The 25554-nt window shown below is 43.7% G+C and overlaps 1 protein-coding gene across 1 annotated transcript in view; it reads right to left on the bottom strand.

Annotated features, from left to right (window-relative positions):
* Positions 1–25554, bottom strand: part of TENM2 (teneurin transmembrane protein 2) — a 1242216-nt gene that overhangs the window by 41774 nt on the left and 1174888 nt on the right. Inside the window, 8 exon segments of the mRNA XM_017849440.1 lie at positions 2985–3859; positions 5060–5214; positions 6729–6961; positions 10259–10279; positions 17343–17592; positions 18115–18258; positions 21771–22038; positions 22794–23055. Of these exon segments, the coding sequence (XP_017704929.1) occupies positions 2985–3859; positions 5060–5214; positions 6729–6961; positions 10259–10279; positions 17343–17592; positions 18115–18258; positions 21771–22038; positions 22794–23055 (2208 nt within the window).

Raw genomic sequence — 25554 nt, 5'->3', positions numbered from 1 at the left:
TGAGACATTGAAGCTCAGAGAGGTTAAATAATGTGTCCAACGTCAATCAGTAAGTATACGGCAGAGAAAGACTCCTCACCCCGTCATCCTGATGCTAAGACCCAGGAGCTTTCTGGTATAAGATGCTGCCTTTTGGGGAAGACTGTGAAAACCTGAGTTCCCTCAGGGATGTAACTAGATCAGGATACTTCTTCTATCAAGACCCAGTGGCCTGCATCTGGGGAAATCTTAATTCCAAGGTTGGATGTCCTGGAAGTTTCTGGAACTGGCTGATCATAAAATGGGTCCAGGAAGATTTGGGGTTATTTTTTCCTACCTCTCTCTCTCCTGCTTCCAGAGTCATTGATGGGATGGCCTTATTGAGTTACATCTTCCCAAAAATTCAGGAACAGTTCCCATGTGGAGTCTGAAGGTGGAGTTACAAATTCCATTCATAGCCCTGCTTTATGATGCTGGTGTGCAATACAAAGAAAGCTGGGCTTGGAGATCTGGATTCCAGTTCTGCTTCACTACCGACTCCCTGTGTGGTCTCAGGGGAGTCCCTTCAATTCTCTGAGCCTCAGTTTCTTTAGCCATAAAATGGGGATAATCGAATCCATATTTAGACAGTCATTGTGACAACAGATGCTTCTCTACCTCGTGTTCTATGCAGAAAAAAAGATATGGCCACTCTTCCCACCTACAGGGGGATTTGTTACCCGCCCCCATAACAGAGTGGGAAGAGAGGAATCCCCCTAAGGAAGCTCTCATTGAAGGATAAATCGTTTTCTTCCTTCCTTCCTTCCTTCCTTCCTTCCTTCCTTCCTTCCTTTCTTTCTTTCTTTCTTTCTTTCTTTCTTTCTTTCTTTCCTTTTCTTTTATTTTTTTTAATTTATTTTATTTTATTTTATTTATTTATTTTTTTGACAGTGTCCCTCTGTCACCCAGGCTGGAGTGCAGCTGCGTGATCTCAACTCACTGCAAACTCCACCTCCTGAATTTAAGTGATTTTCGTGCCTTTGCCTCCTGAGTAGCTGAGCCTACAGGTGTACACCACCATACCTGGCTAACTTTTGTATTTTCAGTAGAGATGAGGTTTTTCCATGTTGGCCGGGCTTGTCTCAAACTGCTGGCCTCCAGTGATCCTTCTGCCTCGGCCTCCCAAAGTGGAGAGATTACAGGCATGAGGCATCACTCCCGACCAGGACAGACTGTTTTCTAGTAGCCTCACAGCCTCTGTGTGGTTTTCTTCATCATGCTTTCTCTAAAGTTTTGGCTAAGGCTATGCAGTGTTGGTCTTGACTGCACTGCCCTGACAGGAGGTGAAGTTGTGTCTAATTTTTAAATTGGCTGTGCGTCTGCCAGTTGGCTGATGATGTGCCAAAAGTGCCATCGAACAAAAAGAACTCACCATCTTTTTAGGTAGAAAAGAAAACCTTATACATTTGAACCCCACAATGGAGAATTTGTGGTCACTGGATTTATCAACATTCTGAAAAGAAGGGCAGCTTATCAAATTAAGATAAAAAATTATTCAGTTTCAATGTAACTTCTGAACATTTTAAAACACATTTATGAATCATGCCTATGTTTTCATTAAACTAGGGACACTTTCTGGAAAATACTTTCCGTTTTAGACTTCAGACCTGTGGATGCACTTGAGCCCAAGCTTCTTTATGGCAGTCTCTAAACCAGGCCCAGTTCAGGCTGGCCTCCCTGAGAATGATGTTTTTTCCCCTCTTTCAGGAGAGCCAACAAATTGTTTCTGAAATGTATTAGGTCTTCGGGTGAAACTGTCAGAAAGAGGTTTCCTCGGAAGAGGAAAATCCCGGAGGTGTTTGGGTGAGTGTATAGCTTCAATCTAACTCGGTGTGAGAGCCAAGGACGACACTCAGATGGTACCCTAGAGGGCAGAATCACTAGCTGGTGAAGTCTGATCAAACCCCCAGTGTCCCGAAGGTATTAAGATGCTTCAGAAGTCTGAGAAAGAGTTGCCCCAAGAAGAAAGTCAGAACCAGGGAAAGCAATTCTTCTGCAATGCAGCAAATATCCAGCAGGTGGCAACAGCTTCCTTTTACATTCTCCCAAGACCATTGGCATACAATCAGGAAGTAAACATTGCTGGATTTAGGAATGATCAACAATGAGGTTTTCTGTTCTCCCTGTTGTCCCCTTTTTTTTCTCTGTGCCAACTCTCCCTAACTTATGACATTATCTGCTAGCAGCAGCATCCAGACAAAAAGCAAGCAAGGACTCCAAGTACGTAGGGGTTAACACACTCCTTCATCACCTAGGAGAACCAGATATTTATAAATTCTGCTCCAGTATCAGCCAGCCATTGGGAGAATCATGCCTAGTAACTTCCTCCAACCAGCATCCCACCATTAGTACTTACAGCAGCAGGCACTTTGACCAAGAACTGCCTGCAGGAGCTAGGAAAAACAGCTTTTTGCAAAATAAGCGTCAGGACTATTAAGTATGAGATAATTGTTAGGGGAAATATGACCAGCTCTCGCATCTTTTAATATACCTAACGCTTTATCTGTATCGATCTGCTTCTGCTAAGGAGGAAATTCAGAGTTTATCTACCTGTCTGTGCAATCAAGTGTGTTGCTGGACCTATTGGCAAATTACAGGAGCCCCACTGGGATCTTGCCTTTTAGGTTCTAATTTCCGCACCCATGGCAAACATGAATAATCAGCAAAGTTAATCAACGCTTTACCTCCTAGGTGCTGTGCGTGTCCAATATCCTGAAATTTGAACGGCAAGCAGGCAACAGGAATTCCCAACTCTAGTAGGGAGGATGCTCAATATCAGAGACCCAATGGAGCAAATCATTTTAGAGTCAGGGAGAGGGGACATGAATATCTTGAGACCATAAGACATCATTAAAGTTAGAAAGACAACATGACAAAGCAATTTAAAAAGCTACACGAACGACCAGTCCTGATGCCAGCTAGAACAAGGGAAGGGCTCTTCAGAGATGCTTTACAAACCCACTTACTCATAGAAAGTCGTCCATCCTGTTTCATCGCTCTTGGTGGCCAGGAGCCCAGTGTTCCCATCATAGGTCATGAGGCCAAGCTCCAGGTTCTGTGTGGACACGACTTTGAGGCCTCCATTGGTGCCCAAGGTGAGGGTGATGATCTGATTGTCAGGCATGAGCAGGTGACGGGGCATGCCACTGCTGTCCCGACGGATCTTCAGGGAATTCCCATTATTGTCAATCAATTCAGTGACATCATTGTCAGCACTATATGTGAAATTGTACAAGTACTCCCCTGTCACCAGGCTTACAGTGTATTGGTGGATGCCATCAGCATTAAAGACATATAACTCCTGCTCTCCGGGGGATGCAGCCTCATACTGGTTGAAGGCATTAAGAACGGGCTTGTTCTTGCTGACCGCCCTGATCCGAATATTTCCAAGGTCTGCAATGTAGATGGTACCATCTGGAGCTACAGCTAAGGATGATGGGGAATTCAAGATGGCATCAGTCGCATAGGCATCATCTCCTGAATAGCAGTTGCAGTTGACATCGTTTTTGCAGTCGCAGTCTGAGGCTGCCCCAGCTAAAAGGCAGATCTCCCCATTGGTTGTTACCTGGCGTAGACGGTTAATCTTCTTCTCGTCTGTCTCAGTGATATAGAGGACCCCAGTGTGAGAAATGGCAATGGCGCTGGCTGACTCCAGGGCAGAGTGAATGGCTAGTTTGCTGAGTGAGTAGTCAATGCCAGGAACCTGGCAGTGCATGGGGCGTCCTGCAATGATGCTGACTTGGTGGTTCTCGGTAATTCGAAGGATGACATTGTTCTCTAGAACATACAAGGAGTTATCCATGGGATTGACAGCAAGGTCTGTTGGCCACTCCAGACGAACCTGTGGATGATATGGTATCAGATTAAAGAACAGCCTTTAATATGTCCAACGTTTAACTGTAGGGCACTTACTGGTTTTATGTATCTAGGAAAAAAGTCAGCTTTTTAATAACACACTGTAATAGAAATGCTCTTCATTGAACCAGCTGCTCATTGCCCATGATGAGTGGGTGTGATGGAGAAGAAGAGATAATGTAACATATATTTCCTACCATGTCACCTGCCATGACCAGAACAGGCCATCAGCTCTACCTATGATGCTGCTTCTCAGCTCCAGATGGTTGGACCAATATCAGAGCTGTCATATATGGTTGCACAGGTAGTTCACTACAAAAGAGACCATGCCATCCAGCCCATACTCTGCTCTCCAAGCAGATGCCGGGAAGCTATGTTCATTTGGAGGTGGCACCTGTATCTAATTCACAAAAAGGAGCCATGTGGCTTGGAAGGTGGCTCTGATCAAAGGGGAGCCAAAGTGCAGGCTCGCCAGCAAACTACAACTTGAGTATCTGCGTTAAAAAATAAACTGAACCAAACACATCTTTCCTCTGTGGAATTTGAAATAAAAATCTCAGTAGCAAGTTGTCTGTTGTGGAACTTGAGCTGAAATTTATGAGGTTGGCCAAGGGTTGAAAAGGCCGTTGTAGAAAGACTGAACGTATATTCCAGGCTGTCTGAGAACAAATGCTGTACATTTGAGTGAGCCTCTGTTCTCTGCCTCTGTAAGAGCCCAAACTAAACACGCACTTTGGGTGATATTGTAGAGGGCTCTGCTTTAGTTACTACTGCACAAAGTAAAGGTTTATATAGTGAGGATGCAGTCATTTCAGATTAACAGGGAAGTTCTGATTGACATATAACACTGTACAGTACATTCTCAAACCTGCAATAATGATGGAGAAGGGAGGTAATTACATAGCAACTTCTACCCTGTAATCTGCCACGGCTGGAGTATGTCACTGGCTCCACTTTTCTTAACAGAATTTTCCCTCTCTCTTACTCTCTCTCTCTCTCATACCTATCTGACATTTTCCATTCCATCTTACTGTTTAGCTCATCTCAGGCTTTCTCCAAACAACCCCGTGATCTGTATCTGTATCTCCCCTTCCTATTCCACTTCCAAACCAATCAGGAAGCAGGTAAGAAGCTCAGGCCAAGAGGCAGGTGTTGTTTAGTGAAGAGAAGTAAGAAAGAGTCTCACCTGGGCTACATCCATGCTGGAATCACAGCTCAGCGGCCGGACAGCAGTGAGGTCATTGGAGCCCAGCAGGGTGGAGATGATTCCATTCTGGTCGACCTTTCGGATCATGGTGGCATCAACAAAGTACATGAGCCCGTTCTTGTCTACTGCAATACCTGAGCAAGACAAGCAGTGTGGATTTATCTCTTGGAAAGGGGTAGGATTGTGGGGTAGAGGTGGGAGATGAGATGCCTTGCTGAGCACTCTCTGCTTAGACCAGAGACCCTACTGGAACTGATTAGTACCCTCAGAGCAGTGGTTCTCAGCCTTCTAAGGCAAGATCCTTTCTCATGGGCACTGTGCTGGGATTTGTAGAGTTCCTGGGGTGCTGGCTATATCACCACCCTCTTCCCTGCAACTGATGAAAGCATGCTTCTTGGACTGTAAATGAACCAAGGCTGCAAATGAATGAAGCAGGAAATAACTTTGCATCTGCTCTCTTTAGAAAAGAAGTTATTTCTGAAGTTCATTACCCTAAACATTATTAGTAGTAACTGACTTAAATATACTTCACAACTGATTGCAGCAGTAAGGTTGAGAAACTATGATTCTTGTAGTTACAAACTCCTAATTCAAGGTGTATGCTTCAGGAAGTATTCCCAGTTAAGCCTGACGCCAATCAGCACTTCAGTGCCCCAGGGGGACACTGCGGCCTAGCATTCCCTTGTTGCAGCAGGGCTGGAAAGGCACAGATATGGCTTCTATTTATTTTGTGTCTTTGCCCCAGTGCCCAAGTACAAGGCTTTGCCTCCTTAATCCATGCTGCCCTGCTGCTTTCACAGTAGCTAAAAATGCTAACAGGAGTTGGACTCTCAGATAATTGCTCCTTAATGTTAAGTGTTTTTAGTCCTTTTCAAATAGAGACCCATGGGTTCCCAGAACTTCTCCATCCTGGACTCCTGGAAATTATACCCATTCTTAATTACTACCATTTATTGGGCATTACAACATGTGAGGCAGTGCACTTTAGACTTCATACACATTTACTGTCTATCACGAAAATCTGGGCGTGGCCAGAGGCCCCCGGCTGGGCTTTGTTTTGTCTCCAGCCCACACAGCTGGCACTCTGGCTCATGGAGCCAGGATTTCCTCTGATTTTCTGTGACTGGCAGCCGTCAGAAATCTCCAGGCGCAATCCCCTTCACTTTCCATTTGGAGCCTATGTGCATGATAAAGTTTACTTCAAATAAATAAATAACTACGTTTTCTTTTCTTTTCTTTCTTTTTTTTTTTGAGACGGAGTCTCGCTCTGTTGCCCAGGCTGGAGTGCAGTGGCGTGATCTCAGCTCACTGCAAGCTCCGCCTCCTGGGTTCACACCATTCTCCTGCCTCAGCCTCCCCAGTAGCTGGGACTACAGGCGCCCACCACCATGCCCGGCTAATTTTTTAATAATTTTTAGTAGAGATGGGGTTTCCCTGTGTTAGCCTGGATGGTCTCGATTTCCTGACCTCATGATTGGTTTTCTTTTTAAACACCCATCCACACACCAAAGCAATCTATCTGAATTAAATGATTATAGGGAAAGCTATGTTTTGGACTGCTGGGCTTAGTTACGTTCTGATAAAAAGAAAGCCAAGATGGTGGCAAAGCTTTATCTGGGGCGTGGGACTCTTCCTTGATGGCCTTTACCTCTCGGGCTCATCAGGGTTGCATCTATGGCCTTCCCTCCGTCCCCACAGCGGGCTTCATCAAAGGGCAGACACTGCTCTCCAGTCCCTGCCACAACTTCCGAATTCCCAGCCAGGTCTTTGGCTCCACTCAGAGACTTGACGCGGTAGATTCTCCTGCTGTTGGTGTCGGATACGTAGAGCGAGCCGGACACGGGGTCCACTGCCAAGTAGTACTTGTGTGCCGGGTTGTTGCTTTAGTAGGAGAAGCACAAAGAGAAATGAGGAGGGGGCTATGGAGCTGTCTTCTTAGATCAAAGGAATGACAAAAATCCTAGCAAGACGCTTACCTTCTCTAGTGTCTTTCCACTTTAGTGAACTGGAAAGAATCTAACATCAGACTCAGTGTTCTAACACATCATGGTTCTTAGCTACTTCTAATTGGACTTATGCTCCTTATGCTATCAGAGAATTCATTTCCCACCATACTAAACAACTGTTGCTTCATTTAGCCAGTACAAGAGCTCCCACTCCGATCCCGTTTTCGTTAGCGGGATAGTTATTCAAGACCAGTTACAGTCCATGTGTGTGCAGTCTCCTTAATTTCCCCTTAAGGACTTAGTGTATTCTCAAGTGGGATAGAGGAACACTTCCATGTGACAATGTTCTCGTTTTATCCTATGCCTCCAGGGTACTAGACCATTAATACTAAGGCAACCTGGAGTTTTCCTCATTTTATCATGGGAAGCACCCCAGAAACACTCCCAATCTCCAGGCTCAGAGCTTGCTTCTTTACTGCTCTTCAGTGTGCATATGGATAAAGTTGGCATTTAGTGTAAAGACATGTGGGTATCTTGCTGGTACTGTGTCTGGAATCTGAATTACTGGGAGAGGAGATGCACTTTTCAAATCTGGGTAACAGTGAGGTCACAGGCATGAGTCCGGGTCTGCCAGGGCCCTCAGCCACACTAGGGGATTAATACCTTTGTGTGTGTGAAGTGTATTAGGAAGGCGTGAGCCTCCGAGACCTGGGCTGCTTCCACTGCCATGTGTCTAGCTGCCCTGTGTGAGGCTAACTAGGACAGAGTAAGACTTGTAGAAGTGGCTCAGGGCTAAAACACAGGAAACTCAAAACTCAATTCTGACCCAGCTGGTGGTGACCTTGGTTAAGTCATTTGACAGTGTCAGGTCTTAGCTTTTTTTTGGGTAGGGCGGGGCTGGGGGATTAAATCAATCATACTGGATATTGCTAATGTTCCCTCTGGCTCAAAACCTTGCAGTTCTTCCCTTTGTAGTACCTGTCACTGGTTTGAGGTTGGGACCAGAATAGGTGCTTATGTTATTCCTCTACTGGTTATTACAATCACCACCTCTAGAATGCAAGCAGTAATTGCCTTTCTGCCTCAGTGTGGTAGACTATGTTTTGAAATGAGCACAGTCCCCCCCCTTTTTTTCCCTGCTATTTTATTTTATTTTTCTTAGAGACAGGGTCTCACTGGAGAGCGGTGGCACAATTCTAGCTCACTGCAGCCTGAAATTCCTGGGCTGAAGTGATCCTCCCACCTCAGTCTCCCGAGTAGTTGAAACTACAAGTGCATGCCACCACGCCTGGCTAATTAAAAACTTTTTTTTTTGTTTTGTTTCTGGTACAGATGGGGTCTCACTATGTTGCCCAGGTTGATCTCAAATTCCTGGCCTCAAGAGATCCTCCTGCCTTCGCTTCCCTAAGTGCTGGGATTATAGGTGTAAACCATGCAACCAGCCTTTTCCTATTATTTTTCAATTTTACTTTGGGGTGATGGGAGAACAGGGGCTGGGAGAGGTGGAGGGAAGGTGAGAGAGATGACAGTGTTGGATGCATTTGTCCTGTTGACATTAGCTAGTAAATTACTAATTAAAACACCACCATTTGGGTTCTTCTCTGATTTAAGGAAAAAAAAAAAAAGAACTAGGAAGCTATTTTTAGGAACAATCTGTGTTGAGTTGAGACCACCTTTCACTCCAGTTTCTATTCAGGTTGCTATTAAGTAAGACACATCCCTGAACTAGAAGTCAAAGTTTTTCTGAAATTCCAGCCCAGATAACTAAAACATAGACTACCTGGGTTCCATTCCTTTCCTTTCCTCTTTTCTTCTTGTTTTTCGGCTATTAAGTCATTAGAGACTATCCATATATGCAAAACAAATTAGGGCAGAAAGGGAAAAATTCGTGCCATTTTTTAATTAGATGCTGCACTCTGTTACTGAATGAACAGTAGCTGGCATGATCAACAGAAGGATCAAGGCATTGCACATCTGTGCCTATCTATGAGAGAGATAATTAATTTTGGACTTTCTAGGGAGCCTGATTTGAGGAAGCTTTTCAAAAGCTCTGGCAGAAGAGCAGGCAATGGAGGGTGTGAGGTCAGTTCTTGCTTGGGGAGACCATTCTTCCTTACGGTCTCATACCTATTCTCTCTAAGATGCTTGCAGAAAAACTCGAGTCAGAGGGACAGCCATGCCTCCACACCTGGGGCTGTGGCGAAGATCACATGAGGTTGGTGAATTTCCTGGAAAAATGTCCTTCCAAGGCATTTCTACTTATTTTTAAAATTTGACTCAAATGGGGTGCCTATAACCAGCCAGTTTTGGGGTGCCTGAGGAGAAAGCAGAGGACTTTTCCAATGCATGGCCTTCCACTCACTGTTATGATCTTGTGCAATTTCACTCTACTTTTTGTCTAATTTTGACCTAATATCATGAAGGAAAGCTGTCCATGTTTCATTTCAAAAAGTGAGCGAAGCATTCCGTTGAGTAGTGGTATAGATTGCTTTGCTTTTCTCTTCTGCTGAATAAAATAAGGTGACTTTTCTTTAAGAAAGCTCATGCTATCTCCATTTCAGTGCAGTTCACGTGTGAATGCACGTGTATGTGTGTTTTACACTTTATCTGTGAATTGTCCTAGTGTGGTTTTAAATGATAACCTTGGATCAATATAATGATCAAGGCGGTTTTGACAAACAATACTTGGTCTCCATCCTTCAAACTATTCAAAAGTGATTTTACTCCATGAAAATTCTCAATGCATCTGGCTGTTGGATTCATTCTGACCGGCAGATTGGCAATTAACTTTTTTTTTTTTAAAGATGACCATATATCCAGGGGAAAAAATCATTAATGAGTTGAAAATGAGTTTTTAACCCGTTTCCAGTTCATTAAAGCTTTTGTGAACCCAGTCCAGCATTTACAAAAGCCAGGAGTTTGCCTCAACTGTTTAGCCCAATTATGGACCGCACTGAGCAGTCGGGATAAAAGTTCGCTGAGGGTTCATTATCTTGCACTTGAATCTCCCGGAAATTCTAATTACTGTCAGCTTATTTGGTTGCTTTTTGACTGCATTTCATAATTGCTAAAGCTTATCATATCCACAACACACAATTAGCACATAAAAAAGTTACTATATTTGGTACATAAAAATATACAACATTACACAAGAAGCACAAAACAAAAAAAGCAAACACAAGGAAGCAAACGAACCATATCAAATTATATGGGAAAGAGTTCTTCATCTTACCTATGTTTAAACTCTTTATTTCTTTATAGAAAGAAAACAGAAAGGAAAAAAGAACAAACAGTTAGCGGAAGAATTGATGATAAAGCAAACATAACATTTTTGTTTCTCGTATAAAGGGGCCCAAAAAAGGCAGTCTTTTTCTTTTTTCCCCTGTAACTGACAACTCCTGGCTCAATAGCTTGAGAAGTGCCCCTGATTTTGGACTCCTCCCAGACATTGGACAATCTGGACAAGAAAGCTTGAATTCTCTCATCAGCAATGTGACTGTCACAAGACACAGATTTCTATAGGTGAAATATGCCTCCTGACTAAGGAAGGGATGGCAAACATGTTATGTCTTGGGTGCCAACGTGTGTTGACCAGTAATGGCTACTGGGAGTGTGGTGGTAGAAGGATTTTGAAGCCAAATTTAATATCGGCTATAAAGAGTACTGTGACTCACTTGTAACGTCCACTCTGAGTGTGGGAGGGAGGATGGTGACACCTGTACCACTTAGTTGCCATTAGTGCATTTCAGGGTAGAATGAGTACCACCCAAGAGGGAGACCCTGCTCAGAGCCTACTGCAGTTGGGCAAAGGCTGTTGAACCCTAAGACTCTGAACCACTTCCTTTCCCTGCTCCATGTCACCTTCATTGTCCCCTTTTCACTTGGGGTGGGACCCCAAATATGCATTCTTTCTAAAAAGGTAATGTCCAATATTGCAATAACGTCCACAATGAAATTTATAGGTAATAATATCCTCTTGGAATTGGAGTCAAAGACTCCAGTTATCGTTTCTTATCAGAGAACTAGTAAAAATTTTGTTGTTGTTTTAAGAGAAGAAATATATTCAATTTCAATAAGAAAGTGGCTGAAAGTTAACGTGCCAGAGATGAGAAGATGTTAGGGTCTCAAGTAAGGAGAAGGACTCCTGTTCTCGAGGCTTCTAGGCCAAGGTGGAAGAAACCCCTGACCCCTCTTTTCCTTTCAGTTGAGGAGAAAGGCTTCAGGGAAGGGACAAACAGAGTTTAATGCCCTGATTTCTGCTCAGGTGTAGCTCAGTCCTCTGCCGGGGGCCATCATTAGTGGTGGGTTTGCACAGGGATTACAATTTTATATTTTATTCCAATGTGTTAGTTTTTGCAAAAAAAAAAAAAGTTAATTAAATGATGCTGATAACTCCTGAGCTCTGACTGACATAGTGCAATTTAAGACTCGTTCTGCAAAGCCTGGTGTGTCAGGGTGGCAGCCGGGAATTCTTGCGTCTATTTTATATTGCTTAATGAAAGTGAAATGTTATCTGCCACCAGTGGTAGTCATATTTGGCTCTTAATTATTGCAATATCAATTTCACTTTTTAAAGTCAAGATTTTGTAAAAATACTGGATGGGATTTGGGTCTGCAGACCTGACCTACTTCTTTCCTAGGAACATCTGCTTTCAGTTGATTAATATAAGATCTATGTTGGAGGAAGGAGAAGGGCAGGGGTGAAGGATCAAGTCGTTGGAGAGTGTAGAGCCTGAATGATCATATGAATATGAGCTTTGGAGAAAGGCTGAGGTCACTGCTATTCCAGTCCAGGATCACAGCAGGCTGGGTGCTTAGCACGCAACAAACCAGAATAACAGCATCACCAAGTCAGTCTATGCAGCTGGGTTCAGATGTCCTACTTACAAGGGATAGGCCTAGGCTTTGTGTGCATGGTTTTAATACCACAGACTCTTTAGGTGAGCCCTTTGAGGAAAAAGTGGTATTTCAGATGGGAGAATTGAGATGCATTAGCTCTTCTTCACACTGCAGAGTCTCAGTGATGTCTCTGCGAAGCCTTCAGGGTCTCTTGTGGCATTCTCAGCCTGACTCTCAGGGCTGCCATCATGCTGTCTGGCGATTTATGTTTGTGTGCCTGTCCCCCTCACTTTTTTGTGAATAGGACATGACTCACTCATCTCTGAATTGCAGGTATTTAGTAGAAGGCCCAGGAGAGAGTTAGGGCTGGAAAAATGGGTTCTTGAGTGAAGGAAGCAAGGAATGAGGCTGCTTCCCTTAGAGAAGGGGAGACCCTGCCTAGGACTAGCTCCAATCCCTCATGTTCTGCTCAGAATTACATATCTACAATCAGTGGAGACTGTTGTCTTTTTTCATTCCAACTCTCTCTGTGCCACATTTTCCCCTTGAGGAAGGTGGACTTGGAGCAGCCAGAGGGTTTTTTTTTGTTGTTGTTCTAACAAAAGAGAAGTTGACTTGGGGTACATTTGGTTTAGTTTCAGGAGGATGAGCTCATGTGGCTTGTAGTCCCTTTTGCACCCAGCTAAATGGTTGTTAGCCATTCTTGAATAGGAATGTCTTTCAGGAATGCTCCTTCCCTACCATGTTGATTTGTCTAGCATCATTGCAGAGAGTAAAAGGCCCCATGTAGAATTCATATTTCACTAACACAAGGACATCGATGACAAACTGGTTAATGAGCATCATTTCAAATACTCCACAGGAAAACTTGAAATGCCCAGAGATATTACAAAGGAAACTTGATAAAGATTTCCCCCAATTTTATAACTCTAATGATTTCACCAATAATCAATTATGAACACAAAAGAAAGTTTTCTAATTTACCAATAATCTAAAACAAATTTTGATCAGCCCTACTAGAGGAAAGACTGAAAATCCCTCTGTCACTTCTATAGATAATGAAATTACAAAATGACTGTAATACTAAAAGATGATCAAAGATATGCAGCCAAAAGTATAGAAAACATGTATCGTGGAAGTCTTACAGGAGTTAATTAATAAAAATATTAGGTTATTTGTCTGGATTTTGTGATGTTTGTGATAGAATTGGCTTTTCTAAACTTTGCAAGTTTTTGGGTTTCTTTTCTCATCCTAAATATTCCATTTCATTTCTCATTTCATATTTATAATTTTATTTGTTTCTTCTTAGGGAAAGTCTCTGAAATTGTCTTAGTGTTAGGCTTCATGAAATCTGGGTTCTACCCTTGGTAAAAAGGCTTTGAAAATAGTTCCAATCAGTCTCCAAAATTTTATGGGGACATTGTTTTTACTTTTATTCTGGATTGAGTGCTTCATGACTTTTCTTTCCTGACCCCCATTTTCAAAGCCTGACCACACAGGGAAAGCATTTCCAGTCTTTGAGTGGAACCACATAGTCTTCCCTAAGAGTCTACCTGGTCATCAAGCAGGGTCTGTCCTGGCTGAAACTCTCAGGCAGAGCTTGTCCTTGGTGATGCTTCCTTCCAATGTCTGCTGGCTCTGCCCACCTTCCCAGGCTCCCACTTTCCCCCTACTGGGTACTAACATATCTGGGTTGGACAAGTCCCTTCTCTGAAGGTCTCCTCTAATGAATGGTGCCCTTGACTCCATGCTGAAAGCACCATCAGAATGTCAGCATGGAGAAGTGGTTTAGTTGGAAAAAAACATGTTTAATATCATAATATTACTTTATGTTTAAAAAATAAAAAGAATTGGAATTTCAAAAATTACGGAAGATGTCAGATTCTTATGTTTATTAAAAGGAGCTAAGCTAAAAAAAGGTAGAGAGATACTGTCCCATCCCATATAATTCACTGCCTTATACTGAGGTCTAATTCCTAAGATGTTCTAAAATTGGGGAGGGAGGGAAGATTTTTCTGTGAGAGAAATTCTCCCTATAACATTAGTGACTGACAAATTTACTCTGCTCCAGGGGGCTTAGGTTTTCCTAAGACCACTTGGAAAGGGTGGTGGGAAATGGACTAGTAAAGATGGGATATCAGGCTTTTATGGGAAAGGAGTATGAAAAATGTCCTAAATGTCCGCCTAATCAGAGCACACAGATGATACCCATTTTACCTAAGAGAAGGCTCTTTGTAGCATCAGAAGTTATTTAAGTGTATAGAACTTGTCCCTGCATGTTTTGAGACAAAGGAAGGAGGAACGGGGAAGGATAGCGAGAGAACCATGGAAACATTTCAATAGGATCCCAATTCAGAGGCTCAGCTCTGGGGTGGGTAAGCGAGATAGGGACGGGCACTGACTCCCGAAATTGAATCATTCAGCTGCCAACTCACAATGGAGAAAAGACATAAGCAAGACAGGTCTCTTCCTCCCCCTCCCTCCCTCTGCTGGTTGCTGTTTTGAAGAGAGGGGATTGACAGCCCTTTGTTTTCAGGTATGTAGTGGGAAGAAAAGAAGAATAAAACCAGTGTTCTTGTAAAAGCTTAACTTCTAATCGGCTCTGGGTACCTGGCTGATGAAAGCAAGAACAAGGCTAAAGGCAGTTAAAAAAATCACACAGCTGTCGAGGGAAATTGGGAGCCATATTCCGCCTCAAGCTGTCCTAATGTCACCACGTGGGCATGGTGTGACTTGCTCTGATTGGGCCCTTAGCTTGCACCATTGACGTTGTGACCTCCACAACTTGAGAGACATGGAGTCAGGGATAACTCCAACAAGAGGGAGGAGATGGGTCTGCGTTTTCTTTAATTTAAGCAACCTATCTTGAGCACCTAGTGTGGGCCAGGACCTCCTCTAGGCATTAAAGGGACAAAGATGACCAAGGGGTATTCCCTGCAGAAGTTCACATGCTTGGGCCCTAAAGACTTACATAGACATAATGACAACAAGGCATTCAGTGGCATCAACTCTAAGATCAGAGAGTGCAGTGACTCAGAGGTGGGTGAGAATGGCTTCTGCTGGGGAAATCAGGCTACATGGAAGAGGGGGCCCTGACGCTGCACCTTGCAGGTGGGTGTGATGTGGTAGATTAGGTAGGGAAGGTATTTTAAGCAGAGCAAGCAGCAAGAGTGAAGGTTTGGAGGTGGGACTGTACCAAGTGAGGGCTGATTAGCCTCTGAGCAGGAAGAACGGTGACAAAGGAGGAAGGGCCTGATGTGGAAGATTACAAGGGCCAGATGAAATACTTCCACCCTTTATTCCTATAGGCAATGGTAAAGCACAGTGCTACCTCCCCCCTGCCCTGCCTTCTCCCATGGTTCTCTGATGCCCACAGGGTGCCTGAGAAAAGGAGACTTTCCTAGGATTAAAAAAACAAACAAAAACAACATCTTGGGAAGGGAGTCTATATGGATGGGCAAGTCTAGGAAAAGTGATTTGTCTGATCGCCAGCTTGGCAGTGTGAAGGCTACCTGGCCTCATCCCACGTGTCTCCTTCTTGCTCTCACTGTTCACCCTCTGGTTACCATGCCCCCTCCTCCACCCCAGGCCTGTCTCTGGATCTCCATGATGGTTGGCCTTTGGCCCTTCAGCTCAGCTTGAACTGCACTGACTTCCCCAGGTGCCACCTCTAATGCTCACATGGGTGTTTTCTGAGCCTGTGTTTCATCCCCTTTTGTACCGCAGAGCCCAGCACATGCCTGGCTCGCCTCCATGCTCAATACATGCCCACTGGATCACTGAGGCTGCAACCTCCTCAGGGTGAAGCTCTTGTTTTCTCCTCTCTTTTTACTCCTCTCAGTCCCTGGAACACTCTCAGCTCCCAAGAATGTTCAGCAGCAGTTGCTGGGGGCAGGCCACTGATATTTCTCCCAGATGGGGCCTCAGAGACTCTCAAATGCAAGTGCAACCTGCAGCTCCTTCTGGGAGAGAGGCTGAGGCCGCTTCAGAAGATGCCATCATCCACTCATTTGTCAGGCCAAAATCCTAGGCAGGGCCCTTGATTCATTTCTGTCTTTGTTCATTCCTTATACCGGATCCATCAGCAAATCCTATCAGGTTTATCTCAAAATCTAATTGGACACTAATTGGAGCACTCCTCTCTCTTCTGCTACCATTCTGGTTCAAATCACCATTGCCCCAATCCTGGACAATTGCTACAGCTTCCCTATGGGTTTTCCTGCCTCCACTCTTGCAGTCCTACAGTCTACTCCATACACAATAGCCAGAGTCATCTTTAAAAAAAATGGAAATCAGATCATATCAATTCCACCCCACTCCCTACTTCAACCTCCATTGCTTGTTCATTGAAATACAATGTACTCTTATCTAAGTGGTTAGTGAGACTCTGATGCATTGAGGTACCCTTCCCTGAGCTCACCACCCTCCAGCCACATTGGGCTTCTATCAGTCCTTAAATCAGTCAGGCTACTGGCTGGTATAGGGCTTTTGAACAACTTCTCTCTGCCTGAGTGCTTTTCCCCAGATCTCCCCATGGCTGACGTCTATCACTCGGATCCTAGCCAAACATCACCTAGTACAAGAGGTTTCTCTAACTAATTCATCTTACATAGCCTCCTCATCCACGTACCCTCCCTGTCCCCCAGTTCCTGTTTCTTACTCTGTTATATTTCCCCTAAAGCAATTAAGGATACTGGAGATTATTATTTTTTATTTGCCCACATGATTTTGTCTGTGGCTCCTTATCAGAACACAAACACAACAACAGGTGCTTTGTTCGACCCCACTTTTCTTTTTTCTAGTCAGAAAGCCCCTGGGACACGGTATACATTCAACAAATATTTGTTGAATGAAGTTTTGCCCCTTTCTTATAGATCTTATTTCTCTCTCTAATTACAGATCTCCTGAGTTGAGGGTCTGAAATCAACTTTCCTGGCAAGAGCATGTCTAAGAGCTTTTAGGGGTCAGTGTTTTCCCAGCACAGAGGGGTTTGGACTTCAGAATTAGTAGCCAGCAATGGGCAGGAGGAATCTACCTAGGCTGGCCAGAAATTACACAGCAAAGCCTACACAGTAAAGGGAGTGCTATCCTAGTGAATGTGCAAAGACCCAGAGAATTTATGGAGAGCTAGCAGATAGAGGTGCTCAATACAACATTTTGAATTAGCAAATGAACATTAGTGGTTCTCAAACTTTGATGTGTGTCTACAGAGCTTCTTAAAAATAAAAGATGCCTTGGTTGTTCTCCAGTCTGGAGACTAAAAGCCTTGTCTGACTATTGTATCAAATCTGTGTATGGTTTTTCATAGATACACAAAGCATTTCTCTCACCTCCTTATTTGACTCTGGGCCTAGGTTTTGGATCACAAGGACTATATCTTCTCCAGAGAACCCCAAATGCGGCCCCAATTACCCAATCAAACTCAGGAGTTATGGGGGGCAAGAGAGCAACAGAAGGTTGCCTGTATGGCCATTTACCGTAACTCCAAGATGCTGGTCACATTTCGAGAGGGAAAGATGCGTCGGATGTAATTGAAGTCGCCCACGTAGAGGCTCCCATCGATTCCAACAGCCAGAGCCACTGGAGCCAGCAGCTTGTTGCCTTCAGCAAGGCCGTTGCAGCTGGGACAGGAAATACTCCGGCGGCGACCGTTGCCCATGATGCTGGTGATGATGGCAGGCTGCTGGGTCAGGAACTGGTTTTCCCCAGTGCCCTTGTGTAGGATTCCTGCGGGGGTTGGAGAATGGGAGGGGTTACTGAAGACCTCTGGAGAAGACACGTGTATTGGCCAACTGGGAGGGAGGGGAAGAGAAAAATTAGGAATCTTCAGTGTTGAGGAGCTCTCAAACTTCTTCACGATGTGGAGAGAGCTGCAGTGGGAGAGGTGGACCCCACATGGTGTGGCATTGGGTAAAATGACACTTGGGAGGATAACTAAAGAAGCTTGTAATCCCAGCTTCCTGGTAGACTGGGGCAGGAGACCACTTGAGCCCGGGAAGTCGAGGCTGCAGTGAGCTATGATGGCTCCGCTCCACTCCACTACACTCTGGATGACAGAGCAAGATCCTGTTTCTATTAAAAAAATAATAAAATAAAAGGAGAAGGTATGAAAATCTATGCATATTTTGAGCACTTGATGAAAAAATGACCAAGGGAAGGGGAGGTGTAACCACTTAAATGCTGAGAAAAGAGACAAGGTTCCAGAGAAGTGGCAAGGCTATAGCTGGGAAAGAAGACGTGTTCACGTACCACTTTTAACATTGAGGATGTGGTGTTTGTCCAGGGACCAGCCACCGAGGTTGGAGGGGTCCAGCTCGAATCCCTGAAGGAGGGCTGTCCTTTTCTCCCAGAGAATTAGACTGGGACAGGTCTCATATTCAAACCCGACAGACACTGAAAGATAAATGGGGTGGGCAGAGCGAGAGAAAAGAGAGAGTTTACTTGATTACTCCAGAGCTCTGTAGCAAGAATGAGAAGCACGTGTTCGCAGTAATACAGATTCTGTTCCAAAAACTCACTCAAAGAGGCAGGCTGATTGCTTTTCTCCTTGTGATTCTACAATATTAAATTCAGATTTCTGAGTTGAACTCAACCTTGAAACTTTACACAGTAGTACTCTGTGGGGATGGAAAGACCTTTCCAATGAACGACTGGCTTTCAAAAATGACCCTGGTGACATGGAGGGAGGAAAGGAATCATTTGAAAACCTGACACAATCCCCCTTTAGAGATGGACAGGAGACTGTTTCTCTCAGGCTGCTGTTCACGGCATGCATTTATTATATTGTGTGTCATTTATTTCCACTTACTAGGAGAAAGCCCTTTGGGATGGTACTGGCTCATTGACATGGAGATTCTGGGAGCAATAGCTTGTATAAATTAAGACACTTGATGTGTTCACTCAGGATTCCAGAAAGTGCCAGGAGAGGCAGGCACCAGCAGGGGTACAGCCTGCCAGTTACATGGGGATTCAATGGGGAACAGAATCCAAAAGCTGTTTGTAAAAATGCTGCATTTGCCACATGGACACATGGGAGAGAGAGGTGGAAATGAAGGACATTAGTCCTAGCTTGGCTCCAAGCTCACGCTTCCTTGGGGCTCCATTTTCCCCACGTGTAAAATGGGTTAAGTGAAGCCTCAATTTCTCAGACTGATGTGGTAAGGAGAGAGATGAGATGAAGCGCTGAGATGCCATACATTTTTAATTGGAACGCTGGTCTAGAAATATGAGGCATTGTTATTATTGCTATTCCTACTGCATTAAACTCTTAACTATGTGTGTCACCTTTGGGGATTCTCTGCAGCTTTAAAAAATTCCTGAGATATAGAAGTGTCAATACGAATGGAGGATGCATTTTTATCTTTAAAAAAACCCTATATATTTTCTAGCTTGTCCTCTGAAAATGCCAAGAAACAAAGGCCAAATGACCAGCCCCAGCAGCAAAGAGAATTGCTAGTGCCTGGCTTGTGGCCTTGATGTATTATTTCTCATTAAAAGGGATCAGGGCTTCTGGAAGAAATGGCTGGAGTAAGAAATGAACACAATGACACCAGCCTACTTTATCATACTAGATAGCAAGGAAGGAATCAAAATCTATTAGGGTCATGTCAAAAGGGTTTGGGAATGAGCTTGAAAAGGTGCCCACTGACCAAAGATGGGGCCATTTGGCCATTAGTGAGGATAATCACTTTAATAGATTGAAACATACTAGATGCGTTTTGGCCCACGAGTTCATAATGGTATTTAAGAAACATTAATTTGCCACCACTGGATGATGAATCAACTCATTATATTGAAAACTAGTAAATAAAGGGAAATAATCAAACATTTATCTATTCTTTCCTATTTGAACTGTACTTTAAATAACCAAGTAGTTAAGGAGAAAGCATCTCTGCATAGAAGTATTTCAGCTAATAGATGAAGAAGGAAGTATAGAATTAAAATATCATTTTGCAATCCCTAATGACCGGACAGACTAGGCAATGAACATCAATGGCTACTGAAATCTCTAAAAAATATACAACTTGACTTTAGGTGCCTCTTGACAGAAGGACACAGCCCTACCTATCACCTTGTTCTGCCAAAACAAAAAATCAAAAAATCAAACCTGAACCTGAGAAAGCTTCAAAGACCAACTATCAATGGTCAGGAGATATAGGGAACAGAGGAACAGGCCAAATATCCATAATTATGCAATTCTAGAACAAACCGATCAATCAACCAACCAACCAACCAACCACGCTATATGGGGAATTCTACAGGCACACAACCCAATTTCTTCAACAAGTAAATTATGAAGGTTAGAGAGAGAGAGAGAAAGATAAGGAAAGATAAAAGAACTTTAAAAAACAGTTTAAGAGAAATCAACCAATTGCAAAAGGTGGATCTTAATGGGATATTGAGACAAAGTATTAATAGTTTATGGTATTTGTCAGGCAACTGAAATATTGAACGATGATGGGCTATGTGATGGTTTTAGGGAATTATTGTGTTTTTTTGTTGTGATTATATGGTTGTTATATTTTAGAGTGTTTTAGAGATGCATTCTTAAATATTACAGATTAAATGATGTGATGTCTAGGACTTGCTTCAGAAAAATGCAGGAGAAAGGGGAGTGGACGGGGGTATGAAAAAAGAGGCCTCATCGTGAGTTGATAATGGTAGGTGCTGGAGTATATGGAAGTGCATTACAATATTTAGTCTACTTTTTGATATTGGCTGTCATTTTGATATTAGCTAAAGACAGATATAATATATATATATATATTTGATTAGCCAGTGTTGTATATTAAATGCACTAGTTACTCTGGGAACGTCTTACTATCTTGGTTAAGTTAACTCCACTTACTGATGAAGCAGACCACCAGGGCTGTATCCTGAGCAGGTGTAACCTGTCAGTGGCATGATCTTGGGCAACTTTCTTACCCTTTCCCTCCTGCCCCAAATGCACAATGGGGTTATGAGAGTGCCTACTTGAGGGGTTATTGAGAGGTTACCCAAGACAAAGGATTTAGCACAATGCTCTCTACATGAAGGGAAAGTCTGATAAACATTGGCTGCCAATTATAGTGAAATTTCTGAGGTTGCTAGTTTCTTACTTTGGTAACTTACATTTGCAGTTCTTAAAATACACACAACTATTGGTGAAGAGAACGCAGGATTCTGGATTTTAATTAATTCCTAGATAGCTTTCTACATGTAGGAAGATACAGGGTAGGTTAAGATTAATCTACAGCTCACAACTCTGATAACGGTAGGACCCTTCTCTTACGAAGATCTTTCATAAGGAGAGAATCGTGATTCCTTCAAAAGACAAAGCCCTGGAACATAGCATGTGGCTTTCTGATCTCCTCAAACCCTGTTTTCTGATTATTCAGGGGCATTCTGTGCCATTTACAAGTGCTCTGTCTGGAACGTGAACTAGCCCCTGACCACCTCTCTCCCATCATCTTGAATATTTTCCTTTTCCACTGCACTCCAGCTACACTGGCCTTCTCTCTGTCTATTAAACACACCCTGCTCTTCTCTATGCCTGAAATCCTCTTTTCCTGATTTTCATGTGGTTCCTTCTTGTCATTAAAGTCTCTGCTTAAATGCTGCTCTGCGGAGGAGCCTTCCCTAAATACTCACCACAGTTGCCCCTCCTTCCCAATATATATCATTTATTTTTATTTTCTTATTAGCACTTATCCTTTTTGATATTTCTTTGTTTCATTTGTATTTATTATCTCAATACCTTACCAAAATGTAAAGCCCATGGAAGAGGAATCTTATCTGTCTTCTTGACCACTGTGTCCTTATCTACTGGAATGGTGCTTGGCATATCCTTGGAACTCAATAAATATGGGTCGAATTAACACACGACTAAATCCATTGATCAATAAGTGGTTGAAACCAAAACATACCAACAGCATCTGAGAGTCCATACACCCTTTGGCCATATGCATCTGTCTTGTCCCAGATGAAGGTGTAGGCCAGGTTGGGAGAAGCCTGGAATGACTTCTGGAAGAGATGCCCCTCGACAGCCACCATCAGGTGAACCCTGATGAGGTTCAGGGGCACTGTGGACTGGGTCATGGTGATCTTCAGCAGTGACTTGTACCCTGCAGTTCTGGAGCTCAGATAGCGAAGTTTCACACTGGAACCAGGGAGCTCGATTTCTTCATGAAGAACCTGGAGAGGAAACACGTGGCAGACACACACCTCAAACACACCTGTGCAGGTAAACTGTAACCCTGATACTGTCTGTCTGCTGTGTCTCTCACTGAGGCATCACATCTTATGTGGGTGCAAGAACCACTTACCACCACTGAGAAAGAACAAGGACAACAACAACAACAAAAACTTTATCCTCCACCATAGAGTGATGGGGCTGAGGTTATGATTTTTGGATTAATAATTATTCTTGGTCACTGTTGTGTTTCCTTTTGAAAAACCACACTGTTGGCAAAAGATGTAAATAAGAACAGCAGGCTTTATTGCTAGCTGCATGCAAGGAGGCCACGAGAGGCTGTAATTATATGAACCTACAACTTCCACTGACAATCCGTATAAAGCAACAGGGAGGCAATAATATAATATGCCCTCTATCGTAACACCAATGTAGATCATTAAAGCTCCTCTTATCATGTATCTCTGTAACTAACAGGAATAAAAAGCAATCTGCAGGTGGGTTGCACATATGTATGTTATTTTTATTTCATTAAAAGCTCTGATGACTGCTAAAGTCTTGAACGACTATCTGCAAACATGCAGAACAGCCAAGAGGGATTCAAACTTTCATCTCTGGTGGCTATAAATTTTATTATGCTCCCACTTTTTTCACTCCCCTATAATATTAGTTTCTGGTCCACTTGGGGAGAGGCAGTGTCCACTTGGTTTTGGTTAGGGAAGTCCTGAGAGTCCTGCCCTGGCACTGCCATTCCTACCTGGGTCTCAGGCACGATAGGATTCTGCCCAGGGGCAGCACTGAAGAAGGTGGACAGAGGGGAGGAGATGATGATTGGATCGGGCCGGACAAAGCCACTGAGGTCACAGCTGGGGATGGAGTTCTCCTCGGTCTTCATCACCAGGGTGTCCATGGCATAAAAGCTGTTCCATGGCAGCCACACAGTGCGCTCCTGGCTCATGAACGGGGCTCGCTCAAAGTGTAGAGTCAAGGAAGCACCTCCATTGGCGATCAGGTCGAACCTGGAGAGGGAGTAAATGAGCTGATGAGAGGGTAGACTCACCTTTAGACAAGGCAGGATGCCTCTCCTCCTCCCCTGATGGCCATGGGATGGGCAGAGCACAGAGGAGAACATGGGCTTTGGAGATAGACAGGTGGGGCTGGAACCCAAGCTCTATCACTTACTAGTTGAGTGGCAATGGGCGGGTTACTAATCCTCTCTAAGCCTAAGTTTCTTCATCTGTAAAATGGGAATAATTACACCAATACACATGGGATGGCTAAGAGTGAAACATCACAAGTGTAGAGCAGAGCTCAACAAACTATGACCCATGAGCTAAATCCGGCCCACCACCTGTTTTGCTAAATAAAGTTTTATTGGGCAGGGCGCAGTGGCTCACGGCTGTAATCCCAGCACGTTGGGAGGCTGAGGTGGATGGATCACTTGAGGTCAGTAGTTCAAGACCAGCCTGGCCAACATGGTGAAACCCTGTCTCTACCAAAAATACAAAAATTAGCCAGACGTGGTGGCGGGTGCCTGTAGTCTCAGCTACTCAGGAGGCCAAGGCAGGAGAATTGCTTGAACCTGGCAGGTGGAGGTTGCAGTGGGCCGAGATTGCACCACTGTACTCCAGCCTGGGTGATAGAGTGAGACTAAAAAAAAAAGGGTTCATCGGCATACAGTTATACCCATTTGTTTATATATCTTTTAGGCTGTTTTCCTGCTATAATGGCAGAGCTGAGTTGTTAGTGACAAGCCACATGGCCAGCAAAGCCTAAACTATTTACTGTCTGGCCCTTTACAGAAAATGTTGCTGGCCATTCGTGTAAAGCACTTAGCACAGTCCTAGGCTAATAGAATGTTCAATAAATAGTGTAATCATAACAATACTATGTTAGGACACAGGGAGGAGCTCATTACAACATTCTTCTAATCAGTCTCTGCTCTGTGGCTGATTTCTTTGACAATGGTTCTTAAGCTATATTTCTGTTTGTTCCTTAAGAGCTGGATAGAGGTGTACTACCTGTAAAGTAGAATAAAGGTAGCTTTTTCCCAATTAACAGAAAACAAGAATGTTAACAGAGACTAGTATCCTAATTTTAAGCTTTATTTTACCTCACCTCTAGAATTTCATCTCTCTGTTTTTTGTTTTTTGTTTTTTTTTTTTTTTTGAGACAGAATCTCCCTCTGGGGCCCAGATTGGAGTGTAGTGGCACCATCTGGGCTCACTGCAACCTCCGCCTCCCAGGTTCAAGCGATTCTCCTGCCTCAGCATCCCAAGTAGCTGGAATTACAGGCTCCCACCACCACGCCTGGCTAATTTTTTGTATTTTCAGTAGAAACGGGGTTTCACCGTGTTAACCAGGATGGTCTCGATCTCCTGACTTTGTGATCTGCCCGTCTCTGCCTCCCAAAGTGCTGGGATTACAGGTGTGAGCCACTGCACCTGGCCTTAGAATTTCATCTCTTTGAGGGCAGTGGTGCTGTCTGTCTTGCTCCCTTCAGAATCCCCAGCAGCTAAGAGTACTTGGATCACAGTAAAACTCGGTAAAATATACTTGACTTGCTGGTTTCATCCAATCTTAGTAACACATTTGGTGTTTTTCAGTAAATGTGAATGAACAGGGAGCATATGAATATTAAGATAGACATCAGAGCATGTACAGCACAATAGTTTACTTATTAATTACTTTATTTATGTGCTTATTTATTGGGCATGCACACTGCTGGGGATAGTTCTGCATAGAGTACAGAAAAGAGTTAAATGTCTTGAAGTCAAATTGTTCCTAGTTGGCACGGTAGAATCAACATGAATATTTGGGGCACATGCCACTATGCAACAGATTGTGGGATTCCTCAGAGCATTCCCAAGCACGTCCTGTGACTTCCACAGCTTTGCAACCTGAATAAGCTGAAGAGTAACTGATCCAGGAGGTTGGATAGATGATCTGGGAAGCGGACTTGGGGCATAATTACTCAGGAAGCAGTGGAGAGGGATGCAGAAGAAAGGGACAAATAGCAAATCAAGGACTCAGCAATGTCTTCTTCTGTTGTCTCACGGGACTTCAGAGCAATTGACTCAAGGATGTCAGTTCTTCAAGAACACTGGCCTGGGTGTGGTGGCTAACGCCTGTAATCCCAGAACTTTGGGAGGCTGAGGTGGGTGGATCACTTGAGGGTAGGAGTTCGAGACCAGCCTGGCCAACATGGTGAAACCCGGTCTCTACTAAAAATACAAAAATTAGCTGGGCATGGTGGCGGGCCCTGTAATCCCAGCTACTTGGGAGGCTGAGGCAGGAGAATCGCTTGAACCTAGGAGGCGGAGGTTGCAGTGAGCCAAGATCATGCCATTGCACTCCAGCCTGGGCGACAAGAGTGAAACTCCATCTCAAAAAACAAAACAAAACAAAACAAAAAAACAAAAACACACAACAACAACAAAAAACACTGGCTTCTAAGAGTGAACAAGGGCCAGAGTAATTTTGCAAGGCACACATCTGCCATCCTGGGCTTTAAAATA

The sequence above is a fragment of the Rhinopithecus bieti genome, unplaced genomic scaffold (assembly GCF_001698545.2).
Source record: "Rhinopithecus bieti isolate Rb0 unplaced genomic scaffold, ASM169854v2 scaffold_30732, whole genome shotgun sequence".
In the NCBI taxonomy this organism is placed as follows: Eukaryota; Metazoa; Chordata; class Mammalia; order Primates; family Cercopithecidae; genus Rhinopithecus; species Rhinopithecus bieti.
Note: the sequence above shows the minus strand (reverse complement) of the source record. Positions and strands in the feature narration are given on the sequence as shown.